Raw genomic sequence first — 14,969 nt, forward strand, 5'->3', positions numbered from 1 at the left:
AAAACTTCTAGATCTGTTCTAGGTGTTGGTTACATGGGTGTTTATATGTGTAAAAATTCACTGGGTGGTAGACTTTAGATTTGATTGCTTTACTGCATGTGTGCTGTACCTAATAAAACAAACAACAGAAACCTAGCAGAACACTGGTACTTCTGAGTGTCGTCTTAGGTCGCCGTGGACACATGCACACAAATATACACAAAGGCACTTCCGCTTGCTCACACCACTTCACATGTGCACTCAGCTCACACACAGCCCCATAGAGTCACACGCAGGAGCCATTGACACAAAGGCTCCTGGGAAAGGTTAAGGGGAGCATGCTGTACAGGTTCATGCACTCTGAACCCTTCCCTCACTCTGTCGGGCCTCCCAGAAACCTTCCTTCTCCTTCTTCCCTTTCCCAGTCCGGCATGGGATCTGGAGTCCCTGGGCTGGGTGAGCAGCAGCTCTGCCCATGGTCTAGGCCTCCACCCAGGGACGTGCCTGCCCTGTTGTTCTGAGGTCATGACCGGCCTTGGTGGTGGCCGGGGGAGGAGCATTTCCAGCCGGGAAATTTTCCAGTCCCGCTTGGGAGTGAGAGGACCTCTTCTAACCCCTGGGTGGGTGTCCTAGATTAGATATGAGGGGTCCTGGGGTGCTGCCTGCTCCCGCGGCTAAGCACTGGGGGCACAGAAATCGGGAGGGTGAACTCCTTCCTTTCCTCCCAAACACAAGCCTGCGTCTGCTGGAGGGATGTGCCCAGCCTTGTCCTTCAGTGACACTGGGGAATGGGTGTCCCGGTGGAGGCTCTGGAGTCTGCAGGGGCTCAGCTGAAATATAGGCCCTGCCTCCTATCTACTGCGTGCTGTCAGGCAAGGTCCTTAACCTCTCTGGGCTTCAGGTTTATCCTCTGTAAAGAAGGAAAAATGTCACCTCCTTCCAAGAGCTCCTGTGAGGTTGCACGAGCTATCTGGTGGGAAGTGCCAGGCTCACAATGGCGTGCCCTTCCCTTCGCCCTCCCATCCTCTGACCTTCGGCAGCGCTTGGTGCAGGTCTTTATCACAGCACTTCTCTCGATGGGCAGCCACTGTTTTCCTTCTCTCTTTATTTTTTGGTTGATTCTTTCTTTTTTTTTTAATTTAAAATTTTATTTTTAGTTGACAAGTAATAATAGTATTAGCCACTCTCTCTCATTGGCTTTGTCCCCTTGGTGTTTAGCATGGTGCTTGGACCAAATAAAGACTCAGTGACTGACAGTGAACTGGGCTGAACTCTGGGCTCTGCACTGTGGCTGGTTCTTAGCTGTCTCTCCTCCCCCGTCACCAGGGCTGGAGGCAAGGGACTGTTTCCAGGCCGAAGATGAGAATGAATCAGGCAGCTCTGCGCCGTTGTGCCTGGAGTCAGGTGGTCATTAATACCAGCAGTGATTCACACAGGATGGGCATGAAACAGTTTACAAAGTCCGTTCATCTAACTCAGTCAAGTCAAGGGTGGAAGGGATTGATGCCAGTTGTCTGAAAACCAGGATGGGTAGCATTAAATGATTAATTATTAAACTAAACAAATGTTTGTGGAGTGTAGCCAGGCACTACTCCAGGAGGAGCCAAGGACAATTAAGAAATAATCCCATAAGAATGGGAGTGGTGCCCAAACAAGACAGCTGAAGGCCTGCCCGCTAGAAGTTCGCACTTCAGGGGAGGGGGGGGGGGCCTGTGGAGGGGGAGGATGGGCCCTAAACAGGTAAACCAGAAAAGATAGAGTGGTGGGTGCTATGTGGAGAGTAACAGGTGAGAGGAGACAGTGCCTGAATGGAGACCCAGAGTGGGAGGTCGAGGGAAGGGGTCTGGGTGTTTAGGGAGAGCCTCTCTGGGGAGGTGACACCTGAACTGGGACTTGAATGACAAGAAGGAGCCAAGCAGGCAGGAACACGCTTGGGGGGTGGAGGAACAGAATAGAGATTGGCATGGCAGGAGCAATGTGAGGACATGAGCAGACAGAGGGAGGCTGGTGGTAGACAGACTCCACCTGTATCCTTGGAAGATACAGGCAATAGGCCTCGCCCACGAACTGGATGCACTTAGGTTTTAGTTAAGCAGGTGAGAGGGTGTTTGTTGAGCTGTGGGAGGCTGGGGGAGGGCCTGGCTGGAGGGACACTAAGAGCATCCAGCCAGCCTTTCCTGTCCATTCACTCTTTCCCACTGAGTCTACTTGTGCGTGCATGCCTGCGTTCGTTTCCGTAGGTAGGGCAAGTTTCTTTTGTTTGTTATTGAATTGACAAATATTGACTGCACACCTCTGATGGGCCCAGAATTGTGCTAGAAGCTGAGGCAGAGAGGGAACACAGGAGGCTTAGAATCTGCACTCTCTGGGGCCTTGGATTCCTCACCCCTGAGCTGAAGTGACCCCAGCGCCCAACAGTGGCCAGTATGTTTTCACTTGCAATCCACTGAGGAGTGGTTGTGGAACAAATTCCACACCTGTTTGAAAACAAAAGAGAGAAAAAAATAGGCCAAATCAAAACTGTAAGCTAGAATGACAGGGACTGTGACTGTCTTGTTAATCACCACACCCCCGATGCCTCCTACAATGCATGATAGTGTGTGCTGAATAAATACTTGTTGAATGAAAGAAGTAATGAACATGTCTCTGTTTTAGGACGCAATCTCGGGCCAGCTTTTAAGAAGCTGACTATGGTATAGTCACACAATGGAATATTATGCTGCAGTCAAAACGAATGAACTACAGCAACACAAAAATAATACGGATGACATTGGCAATTTAATATTAAGGAAAAAAGTAAGTCCCAAAAGATTACATATAGTACAGAATCTTTTTCATAAAGAAGAAAGGGAATGATGGACATGGGATTCAGGGTGACGTTGACTGTGGCAGGGGGCTTCTAGCACAGTTCCAGGCTGTCAAAGATGTGCAGTCAATATTTGTTGAATTAATAAACAAAGTGATGTGTCCACCTACCTCAGCAGGAGCGTGGGTGTGTGTGTGATGGGAGGGGGATCTCATGGCTCGATGCAGGTTATGGTTAGGTTCTAGCTTTCGTTGGGGTGGTGGGTTTATGGAAGCTACATTTTACTACATGGTTAAAACCAACTAATTTGCTAGTAAGTTACAAATGGGCCCTGCAGGGACCACCAATGAAAAGTGTCATGAATAAAGATTATGATTCATTCAATGCTATGCACCCAAGGTTCAAAGAGAAAATTAAAAAAGCTGTCACCTGGCTATGCTGAGTGCTTTGAGGAAGTCAAACTCTTGTCCTTACCAGGATCTGCCCTTACTGTCATGCTGCCTGGGTTCTTCCATTCAGTGGCTCATTCTCTGGCTTTTCTTGAAGCTCTTTGGCAAACATCTCTGACACAGACAGTTTGGACATGATGGGTTGTTAAACTTCTGGGAAGGGGAGCTGCTGAAGGCCGTGGTTATCCGGGCCCATGGGCAGGGAGGCTGGTGCATATTAGGCCTGTGAGTGGCTATTGGGGACCGTCAGTGTCAATGACATTCCTGAGCGGGATAGAAACAGGGACTTATGGCCAGCTGCATCCTCTCTTAGCCTAGAAGCAATCCTGAGCTGAGGAAAGGAGCAAATGGGGTGCTGGTAGAATTCAGAGAAAGAGTTGGTACCCATCACTGTGGTGGGTCCCTGTCACGATCACAGGATGCAAAAGCTAGAAGGGTCTCTAGAGACCATCCCAGGCAACTTCCTCATTTTCAGATGAGAAAACTGAGGCCAGACAGAAGCGTCTTGCTCTGGAGTTAGTAGAGAGAAGAGGGAAGTTATGAGGCCACCATAGACCAGCTGTGCTTCCTTCTGCTTTGCTGGAGATGTCTTTGTTTAACCCCAACTTGAACTCAGCCCCTGGCCACAACTGCCGCAAACCAGGCCCAGCCCAGCCCAAGCGCAGGCATTGGCCATTGCCTTTTTGTTTGGGCCGTTGGCTGGGGCAGGTATGTTTGCTCTGCTGACTCAGTCTGCCGCAGAACCCTGACGCTTGGATCCGGCCCAGCTGGTGTCCGACCTGGGCTCATCTGGGAAGGAAGCTCCTGGCATCTGGAGTACAGTGGAAAGGCTGAAATGCTCAGGGCCCCAGGGCCCAGGAGGACCCAAGCCAGAGGGCATAGGGGGTGAGGTGGGGTGGTAGAAGTGGGTGGATGTTCGATAGTTGAAAAACACCTGCCATTGCCCGATTAGCTCAGAGAATCTTCTTTTCCTGCTGCTCAGTTGGTCACTGGCAGCAGAGACATTAATCTAAGACCAACATGTGGAGACAGAATCACTGACTATTGCAGTTGAGTATTGTTATATAGCTTACAATATCCTTCTTTCATAAATGCTATCCCATTTAATTCTTGGAACAACCCTGAGAAATGATCCCCATTTCACAGAAGAGGAAACCGTGGCTCATATACTTCTGTGGCTTCAGGGCAAGTAAGTAACACATCCAGCTCTGGGGGCCAGGTTTCGGGACTCAGTGGACCGCCGTTTTCACTTCCCCACAGTTTCAGGAACCCATCTGGGTAAGCGTCATTAGCTGTGCTGCGTCCTTTTGAATGTCTACTCCCCTGCAATGTGGTCCTGTCGCATGTGATTAGCTCGCAGGCAGCATGCAGAGACTGCCCCAGTGTCTCCCCAGTCCTGCCTTGGTCTGAAGGCAGACCGACCAGTTCCTAGCTCTGCAAGTTGTCCATGAATGGGGGTAAGAGACCTCCCGCAAAGAACGTACTGGGAAAACGGCCAACTGCAGGGCTTTGTACCTGGGAGGGGTTTTACTGACAGTAGCATTTCTCCTTCCCTCTCTCTTCCATTAGGTTTCTGCCTTTCTCACCTCCTTCTCCTTCCCTTAGTGCCCCCCACCCCACACACTGTTTTAGATCTTGGAGAAACTCCTGGTTGGGCTTAGCTCAGCCCCAAATGGCAAATGGACACTTAGGGTCCTGTTTCCCTTTCCGCTGAGAGATGAGGAACCCAGACCCAAGGCAGCTTTCGTGTGAAATGGAGTGAAGATTAAGTGTGTTTCAGAGAAGCCCCAAGGAACCAGCCTGGGGAGTGTGAGTTCTCATCTTGCCTTGTCTTCTGACTTGCTGAGTGGCCTTGGGCACGCCCTTCAGCGTCTCTGAACCTTAAGGTCCCTTTGGGTAATTGGGAACTGTCTTTCAGAGATGGGGTAAAAGGGTTAATAACCTCACAATGAAACGGACAGGTGCTCACCAGGCTAATAAGGAGGGAAGAAGAGGAGGCCGGCCGGCTCCTCCCTCTGCTTTCCCTGCCGAGCGAGCAGCCTGCCCCTGGGACCTCATTCCTCTCCTCCTCTCTGCAATGCTGATTCTGCACTTCCTCGCCCTGGAAAGAAGTCAGTAGGGGCAGAGCTAGACTGACCGGGGTGTGGATGGAGGGAGAAAAGTAGGGGCACATAAAAGGGGGATTTCTGGCCCTGATCCCATCTGTGGCAGCTTCAGGCTCCCATGGGGCCAAGGCCCTGGCTTCTTGAGGTCACACAGGGAAAGCCTAGAGCCAGCGGTGCTGCTGTTGCTAGGTGCTAGGATAAACAGGTCCTCTGAGGCTCTGGCAAGTAGCAGCTAGGTTGCCGAGGCCAGTGACAAGCAGTGGGGGAAATCCCAAGGGAGGGGGTGGGGAAAGTTCTCTGGGTTTCCAGAGGCGGCTCACAGCCGGCTGGTAGAGCAGGGCTCAGCCACAGCTGGCTCAAGGGCTTGGTGGCTCCTCTGAGGAAGGTGCTCCGACCCCTGACCCTGCGCTCCTCCCCCAGCCCAACTGTAAGCAGCTGTGTCCTCTCCACCTGCAGCGGGGACAGGCAGTCTCTGTTGGATGCCTCAGCCATGACAGGTAAGGTGAGGAGAGGGGACGTGGAGGGCTGGACGATCACTGGCAGGGCGGGAGGGTGAGTTTCCAGCGATGAGCCTGGCTGTGAAGTGCAGCCCAGAGTGCATGGGAGGTCCGCAGAGATGACTCATCACGCCTGCCTCCAAGCCTCCTCTGACCTGTCACCTGTCTCCAGGCAGGCCCGCCCTAGTCCCCGGCCACGCGCAGGGGGGTATCCAAGCTCTCCCACAAAGGAGATTCAGGCAGCATTCTCACACTCGCTGCCTTGTGTTCAGGTGACCTTACAGCAGCACATTTTCCTTTAGGGCTAACTTCAGCCTCGGCTGCTACATTAGAAACCATTTTGCCTTGTTCTAAGCCACATGGGTGCTGACCTGTTGGCAATTTGAGCCGAGCACCTTAGCCCCCATCCTAGCACATAATGGCTCCAGGGCAGGGCCTGGGGCAGATGAGAGGTGTCAGGTGACATGCCATCATCCTGCCACCAGCCTGCCATCATCCTGTCACCAGCCTGCCATTCAGCTCCTGCCATTTAAGAATCAGCCTTTGTGTTACCACACAGCTCTTAACTCCAGGTAGGCCCTGGGGAGAGAGTGAAGGTGTAACTATCCCTGTGTCACAAATGGAGAAACTGAGGTGCAGCAGTCATGCTCTCTCTCCCCAGAGGCAACGGGAAGGGTAGGAGTGAGGTATTAGCACACGTCCATTGCATGGAATTTGTCAGAAGCCCTGCACCCATGGGAGGCCCCTTGCTTCCAGGTGATCCTGCTGCCAACTGCAGTTCTTACAGATCCGTCTGAGAACCTTCTCGTGGTTGCAGGGGAAGCAGTCCATTCTCTCCAGCCTTTCTGAGTTCTTAGCAATTCTACTTCGTTTAGCTTTCCTTCTGCCCCAGGCTGGTGGGTCCATCTGGGCCCACCGTCCCTCCCCAGGAGGGTCTGATTAAAAGGAAGGTGCCATCATCTTTGCACACCTGAGGGCAATGCCTGAGCAATGGCTGAAGGGGACTCCAGAGAGCCAGCAGGGGCCAGGGCACGCAGTTCAGACTTCCAGCCTGACAGGGACCCTTAGGGGTTTGCCGTGGGGAAGGGCTGATGGAGCTAAAGCTTAGAAGATTTCTCTAACATTGCAATTGACCTGAACTGAGGAGCTGCCACCCAAGATGTAGCCTGATGTTTATGAGAATTCCACAGAGTTTAGACTGTCTTTGGGAAATTGTATGCCCTTTTGCTTATCCTGGATTGTCCTTTAAACTTTAAGGGGGAGGCAAATGGTGGGGGGGTGGGAAGGAACTTTGGCATTAGGAGGTCTGACTCCTCTATTACGTGCGGAGCAGCTTTGGGCAAATCACCTAACATCTGCTGGGCCTAGTTTATTCCTTTGGAATGCAGGTTATGATCAAACTGACTGCACAGGGTGATAGTGAGGAAGGTTCTGTAAGGTATTCCCCTGCTAGGTACAATTTGCCTTCGCAAGCCCACTCCCAATTTTACAGACTTGCTCGTGGTTCCCCTCGGCTGGTCCTTGCGGTTTGAGGGTCTCAGCAGCCTTGGTCAGGAGGGTGTCCCCTGCTCTTCCTCTTCCTGAGCCCTGAGTCAGGTGCACTGGCCTGAATCCAGCTCTGCCCCTTCCCAGCCATGTGGTCCTGGGCAAGTTAATGAATTGTTCTGAGACTCAGTTTCCTCATCTGTAAAATGGGGAGAAGATGATCTACTTCATAGGGTTGTTGGTGAGGATTAAATGAGATGATGACGTGATGTGCCTGCCTTGGTGCTTGACGTATAGAGGAGTTTAGTGGGTAGAAATCAGTGCCCTCAGCTCCGGTTACCCTAGAGGCCTGGGGAGCGGAATTCCACACGGTGTTCCAGGGGGATCCGCACCGAGGTTCTGTACAAGGGCAGCATTGAGCGTTCGCATCTGTTCTGGATGCTCCGATGATAACCAGCCTCGCACCCCTGACAAGGATCTCCTAGATCTCATTCCTGTGAACTCTGAACTCACAATCCTATAAACAGTGCTTTAATCACAGCTCAGTGACTTCTCTGCATCTATTACTTTGTGGTTGCATAACCTGGAGTTCCTTTCCCACTTCTCTGCCCACTCACGTAACTCTGTGAGTGCTTTGTCAAGTTCTTCCTTGCTGGGATGCCATTTCCTAGAACAGGCTGTGTTTACAGTGGAAGGAGCACAGGCCTTGGAATCCTGAAGCCGGAGTCTTCATCCTACATCTGCTGCTCACAGGCCTGAGGCCTTAGGCAAGTTATTTAACCACTGAAATCCTCAATTTTGTGTGTGTGAAAGAGAGAGAGAGAGAGAGAGAGAGATTCAATAAGTCTTCTTCCTAATGAGCCCCAAATATGCTTAGCGTTAGCACATTGCCTGGTGCATAGCAAGAGTGGGATGATTGTTAGCTGTAATAATAATAATGATAACAGCAGTAACACTGTATCCATTCAGTGAGGCACATTTCTGGGGGCTGGAGATACAGCAGTGAACAAGAGGCAAAGTTCGTGTGCCATGGAGCATATATATTCTATTATTTTTATTAATTATTAATAACAATATTAAAATAGAACTTGGCGAGTGCATGACATAGTAGATACTCAAAAATTATTCATTATTAATGGGAAAGAGCTTTGCAGAGGGCCTGGCATGTGTGTAACAGGAGCTGAACAAACGGTGGCTAATCTATGATTTCATAGGCCAAGGGGCCTGACTTGAGGAGGGGACTCTATGGACTAAGTGCATCTAGGGAGTGTGACCAGGGCAGTCAGGGGACCCGAAGGGATGTCATGTAAACTGTGTGAATTCTGCAGGGCAGAGATGCAAGGACCAAAGGGTCATGAACATGGTCCTTTAAAATGTGTATGACATCTCGAGGACAAGGCAAAGGACCACGCAAAGGAGGAATGCTGGAAGTCACAGAGAGCCCTTTCTCTTGGCAAAGGGAGGGTTGTTTTAAGCAACCAGAGCTTCTAGAAACAGAAGGTGTGTGAATAGAAGCTGGATTGGATTGTGAAGGAGGTTTCTGCAGCAGCCAAGGGGAGGGCCAGATAAGGGCCATGCACACTCCTGGGGGTTCGGCAGAGCACTGCAGCCCCCCTCTCGGCAGTGCAGCCAGGGGAGGGAGGAGGAGGGCAGGGTGAAGGGGTGAGGGCAGGGTCCTTTCAAACTCTGCACTCTGTTTCTTTTTCTGTGCTCCGGGGTGGGGTGGGGTCTGCATTAGACTTCAGTGGGGCAAAGGGCTCTGCGGCCACAGTGTACTTGGGGAAACCACTTTCTTAGAAGACCTTAAGGTTCTTTCTGAAGAGTTTGCATTTAGCCTGACACTTCTCTTGTCTCCCGCCACGGATAAGAATAGTCCTGGCCTGATTCACTCACAATATTCTCTCTTCAGGTCAATTTTCTATCCTTAATGATCTCCTGGTAACTTTTTTTTTTTTTTTGAGCAGCATTAGGTATGAATCCTTATCTTAGTCTTCTTGAAAGTCTAAGATAATTATAGACACTGGTTGTCCCTTTGTTCTTGGCTGAGTGACCCTTTTCAGGTCACTACTCTCTTGGAGCCTTGATTTCCTTGTCTGTAGAATGAGGATTACAGGGTCTCAGAGAGTTGGGATGAGACCCAAGGCAGAGCGATGTGGCTGACCTCAGCTATAATCGCCCCCTTCCTGTAAACATCAGGGGGTGAGCGAGTGTCCTGCTCTGCCTAGGGTGAGGGAAAAGCAGGTCACCTGCCCCTGTCCATCTGTGCAGCACACAGAACTGAGGGCCTGGATGTCGCATGTTCTTCCCTGAATCTTCCGCAGTATCTGGCCGGGACCTAGCGTGTAGTACATGTTCAGGGAACACGTGCTGAATGGATGAATGAGTGCCTGCAGATTGCAGAGAAGAGATTGGGATCGCAGGAAATGCCCAAAGCATTGATCGGCTCAACCGCCCCAGCGGGCAAAGCTCAGCCAGACTGGTGTGCAGGATACTTTGTGACAGAAGACGCCACTGCCACCTCCGGGCAGGGGCCATCTCAGTCTCTCATGTTCTTCCTCGAGTGTTTTCATCTGCTGCCCCGAGGGAGTTTCTGGCTGCGCGTGGATTATGCCAGGAAGCTGGGAGCTGCTCTGCGAGCCAGGGGCGGGAGGGCTGTTTACTGTCACGATGGTTAGTCAGAACACAGGCCGGGAGGTGGAGTTAGACATGTCGCAGGGGGATTGCCACATTGGCTGTGCTCTGACTTTCCCATCCCCTGTCACTGGGGGTTCCAGGCAGGCTCAGGCCCATACCCCCCTCATACCTAGCCACATCTGGGACGAAAATGCCTTGGTGACACCTCAGGTAGAATCGGGCATGTTTTCCAGTTGAACTTGGCGTGAACCTTGTTTTCAGGGTCAGATAAATCAGAAACTGCTTCTAGGTGATTCTGTCTTCAATCACTTATCTGTCATTCATTCGTTCACAAGAATTTACCAAGTGCCTATCTCATGCCAGGCCTTGTTCTCGGTTTGGGACCAAAAGACAGAAAAGACGTAGACACTGTCCTCAAGAAGCTTCCAGTCTGGTGGCAAAAGGTTTGTAAAAAATATGGCAGAGGAATGCATTTTAGGTTTGGTGGAGTTCACATCTTGGGAACTCGTTGCTTGGGGACTGGAAGTGTTTTACTGAGGCCAATGTTTTTGCTGAGCAGACTGAGGGCAGAAGAGGGATCTTGGAAGTCCGAGGCCATGACAATTTTTAAGCCCGAGAGCATTTGTCTCCTGCTGTCTTGGGTTGGTTCTGGGGCTTTCTGAGAGTTCCTGAGCCCCGTTTTTGGTCTGTTTTTTTCATCTCTCCCCTTTCGCACTTCCCTCTCTCCTCATTTCTCACATTTAGCTCCTCGGATCTCTGATCTCACAGGCTTTGTCACAGAGCTTGGCTGGGGAGGGAAGGGTGTTTGTTGCAGTGACAGCTGGGCTCTCAGCTGCACTGAAAGAAGGCGGAGAGGAGGAGAGAGGCCTGGGGGGCACATGGGAGGCCTGACTTCCAAACCTCTTCTCCAGGTCAGCACCCAGGCACGGAGCTTGACCCCCAAGATCTGGAGGGAAGAACCCTGGGAGACGCTGCTTCTACTTTGATGTAGCCTCAGCTCCTCTGACCCCCTCCAGCAAGGCCCTGTGCCCTGTATGGGCCTCTCAGCTTCCTGTCTTGCGTCACAGCACATATCTCAGTTGTTAAATGTGAGTTTGTGTGATCACTGGATAATATCCCTCCCTCCCCACCCTCCACCCCTTCTAGACTCTGAGCTCCATGAGAGTAGGATTCAGATTGTTTTCTCTCCCCAGCCAGCGAGTCCCTAGTGCCTGGCATGGGCGAGGCATGCCGCCTTTCTGTGGGATGAATACACAGAGCTGGACACCTGCTGCCCTGCCTGCTGGGGAAGGGTGGCCCATGCCAAGTTCTGGAGGTGGCTCAGCCCAGCCCCACTGAGCTCCAGGGCACGGTGGGGACCCTGAACCTGAGCTCAGGGGAGGGGCCTCCCTGGCCACCCACAGGGGCCAGACCTCATACTGTCCTCTCTCTGCTACTTGTGCCCTTTGCTCCAGCCACGGCATGTGACCCCCTTGTCCCCACACTCCCACTCTCTTGCCGTTCCCATGCAGTTCCCTCTGTCTGAGCACCCTCTCCACCTTCTCTGCCTGGAGAGAGCCTGCTCATCCTTCAAAGCCCAGTGCAAATATTGTCTCTTCTGGGACATCTCCCCGAACCCGCTAGGGAGAATCTACTGCCTTCTTGGCTCCAGAGGTACCTTGTCGTCACCGCTGGTATTATACTTGTCACACTGTCCTTTCTGAGCATCTTCATGGTGGAACCTAGGCACTGCATCCGCCCACTCTCATTTAGAGGCTGGCCAATGGCAGGAGATGATTAAATGGTAGTTGGCTGGCTGGAGCTCCTTTGGGGGTCACAGTGACACCAGGTCCCCTCACTCAGGTGGTGAGGAGTGCAGGAGAGCACTGGGCAAGCACCCCCCCTTTGCCCATCTTGCCCCGTAGGGGCTTTCCACTGCCCAGCTCTCCGTTTGAGCCCTGGAGGCCACCACTGGGGCTGAGTGGGCAGCTGGGCTCCATGCCCCAGTCTGGGGCGGACCCTGCAGCACTCCCAGACCCCTGCCACCCTCAGGCTGACTGCCACATTCCTGAGCCCCAGACAAGCCCAGGCAAGCCCCTGAGTCTGTACCAGGCTGGCAAGGAACAGAGGACTCGGTAGGGAGGACCGTTGCCCCCAGAGTGGCTATAAGGGGCTAGAAGGGGCGGGCTAACCTCAGGTGTCAATGCCTTCCTTGTGGCTCCTGGTGTGTTTGGGGCCTCCAGGGCAGTAATGAGTCAAGGCCAGGATGGCCAGTCACAGAGTCCCTGACTTCCCTCCAGGCCTGTGATACAGAGTAGATATTAAGGGGCACATTTCCCTTGGAGACAAAGTTTGGGCTCCAATCTCTGCTCGGGCTGTCCCTGGCTTCAGCTGTCCCTGGGCATACCCAGTCTAATGGGTTCCAGGGAGAACCACTGTGCAGAAGCAGCACCATGAGGGACTCTGACCTTGTCACAGGGAGGGGCCTGTGGATATGGAATGAGGCAGGGAGGGGCATGAGTTGTCCCATTCTCTCCCTAGGGCTGGGAGCTATGGTTGTCCTGGCCTCATTAGAGGACAATGACAGGGTAATTAGGCGCAGGTGGTTTAATGGCTAGCTCGGGGGGCCAGAGGCTCCCTGGATCCTACCCTGGAGACCGGCCATGCTGCTGCCTTGCCTTTGGGGCCCACCTGCCCTCTCTCACTCATATGGCAATGCCCAGCTCCTTCACTGGGTGGCAAAGGGTCAGTGTCAGGTGTGCCATCCATGATGAAAGTGGATCCATCTTTAGTCACGAGTTTTTACGTTTGTGCAGAGTGTCATGGTTCCCAGCACCTATTTACTATATTAGCCCATTCAGTCTCTGCACTTACCCTGTGTGTGCATTCCCACTTACGGGGAAAAATGAGTCTTAGAAAGATTAAAGTCTCAAGACAGCACAGCTAATAAGGGAGCCAGCCTCTTAGTCTCTTTTTTTGTTTGTTTGTTTGTTTGTTTTGAGACAGGGTCTTGCTCTGTTGCCCAGGCTGGAGTGCAGTGCCGTCATCATAGCTATAGCTCACTGTAGCCTTGGACTCTTGGGCTCAAGCGATCCTCCTGCCTTGGCCTCCCAGGTAGCTGGTACTACCAGTGCACGCCACTGCACCTGGCCCCATTTAGCTTTTTGATTCTACAGTTCATGCTGCAGTAATCTGACCTAGAAACTTCCCCCAAGAGGCAGCCCAGGGCTCCTCAGTGCCACCCAGAAGCAGCTCAGCTGGGCGGGCTGCACTGCTGTTCTCCTCCCCTCTCCTGCAGCCCCAGGGGATGGGGCTTCTCTGCACACAGGCTGAGTTTCTAGGGCACCTCCTTGGACGGGAAAGCAGGAAGCTGGCGCTTTGATCCTGGCTCAATTCCAGCAGAAAGCAGGCAAACCCTTTCTGACCCTCAACTACCCTGGCACTGAGCTAGCTCTTGCCAGACTTTTTGGAAGAGTGTCGTGGGAGAGGCTGCAGCTGGGAGTCAGCAGACACCCATCTGAGGGGCCCCCACAGGTCACGTCCTCCCCTTTGAATAGCTGCTTCTCCTTCCCTTCTTTCCCTCTCTCTTTCCCTTTGGTTGCTGGGAAATTACTGCGTCTTGGCCAAGGGCTGGAGAATGAAGACTCCCTGGGTTCCACCTCAGACCCAGCTATTGTCTCTTCCCCTCCCTGGTCTTCAGTCACCCTCCTTGAAAGATGGAGTCAATTCTCTTTGTCCCAAGAGAGCAAAGACATTCTAGGTGTTCAGAGGAGGACAGAGGGTGAGGGCATGAAGAGAGACCAAGCATAAGATCTCTACAAACACCCTAGATCGTTCTGGGGCATCTCCGCACCATTTTCTTTAAAAAGAAAAGGAGTCAGTTTCCACAGGGAGTGACAGAGGGACAAAGTGGCATCAAAACAACCACTTGCCCTTGGAAAAATAGTGCTGACCTCTAGCCGACAGGCCGGGAGACTCTGGGCAGAAGAGCATGCAGCATTTAGGGGGGGAACCATCAGAAAGGATGGCCCTGACCTCTGTGCCCCAGTTTCCTGGGTGTGCTGGGCGGGGGACCGCTGGCAGTGGGGGTGAGAAGAGGGCAGGTGTGCATAAGACATTTAAGGGGAGGGGTGTGGGGGTGATTCAGCTATGACCTCTTTTTTAACCTGGAAGGAGTCGCAAAGTTCTCGGCTGATGACTTCTCAGGCTGCTTGAAGGGCCCTAATGGGGAAACCCACCCTCCCTCCGGTCTCGGGAGCAGAGGGCCCCCACACTCACCATGCTGGCTCTGCGATCTTCCATATTTCCCTGCAGCCTGGAGCTGAGACTGGCGACCCAAGTCAGGCGGAGGCCTCCCCACACCTGGCCAGCAGGTCAGAAATCCCTGCTCAGCACTGGCTGGAAGAGGCCTAAGTGCAGGGCAGGCCTTGGTCCCTCATGTCCAGCATCCCCGTCCCCTTATCAAGCCGGCTGCCTCCCACCGCTGTATTCCAGGAGTGATTTGGGAACTGTGGGGTGGGTCGATTAAAACAACCCTACAGGTGAAGTTGCCAAACTGGAATGATTATGTGTCTTGTAACCTGACACCCGCCTTAGGGGCTGGAACACCTGGAGTCATTCATGGGCCCTTTGGCCTTAGAACAGGTGACACACCTAAGATGTCATAAACGCCTTCCCGCCTGAGTGACTTCCACTCAACCGGGTGGTGGTTGAGGGTGATGTCAGAAGTTCCCCCCCTACCCTGCCCCGCCCCAGCTGCGTGACTTCTCCCTGTGTGGATGCGTTTGTTTGGGGTTGTGGGAAGTTGTAGGAGGCTGGGAGTTGGATGACAGGATTTGCTGCTCAGTAGAACGGGTGGCTGCCATGCCTGGAGTAGCAGGATTGGGAAGTCCGTGGAGAAGGGGAGGGTTCTTCTTAAGGAGGTGAGATTTCCCCGCTTTCCCCGGGTATCAGAAGCGAAGCTGCCCTGCACAGGGGTAATTAACATGCCGCATACCAGCCAGTGGCCCTTCCAACTGCTGAGCCTGCCTCGTTA

At 52.7% G+C, this 14,969-nt stretch overlaps 1 protein-coding gene across 4 annotated transcripts in view; it reads right to left on the bottom strand.

Moving 5' to 3' along the window:
• TMPRSS4 (transmembrane serine protease 4) overlaps positions 1-14,473 on the bottom strand; it is a 35,173-nt gene extending 20,700 nt beyond the window's left edge. For 3 of the 4 annotated variants that reach the window (XM_045556381.1, XM_045556380.1, XM_045556384.1), the window contains exon 1: positions 14,213-14,427. In XM_045556381.1, coding sequence (XP_045412337.1) covers positions 14,213-14,236 — 24 coding nt within the window. In that variant the 5' untranslated portion in view covers positions 14,237-14,427. Of the gene's footprint in view, positions 1-14,212 lie in introns of all 4 variants that reach the window. The other variant, XM_045556383.1, reaches the window with a different exon arrangement.
• Between the last annotated feature and the right edge of the window lie 496 nt (positions 14,474-14,969).

This window comes from Lemur catta, chromosome 7 (assembly GCF_020740605.2).
Source record: "Lemur catta isolate mLemCat1 chromosome 7, mLemCat1.pri, whole genome shotgun sequence".
NCBI lineage: Eukaryota > Metazoa > Chordata > Mammalia > Primates > Lemuridae > Lemur > Lemur catta.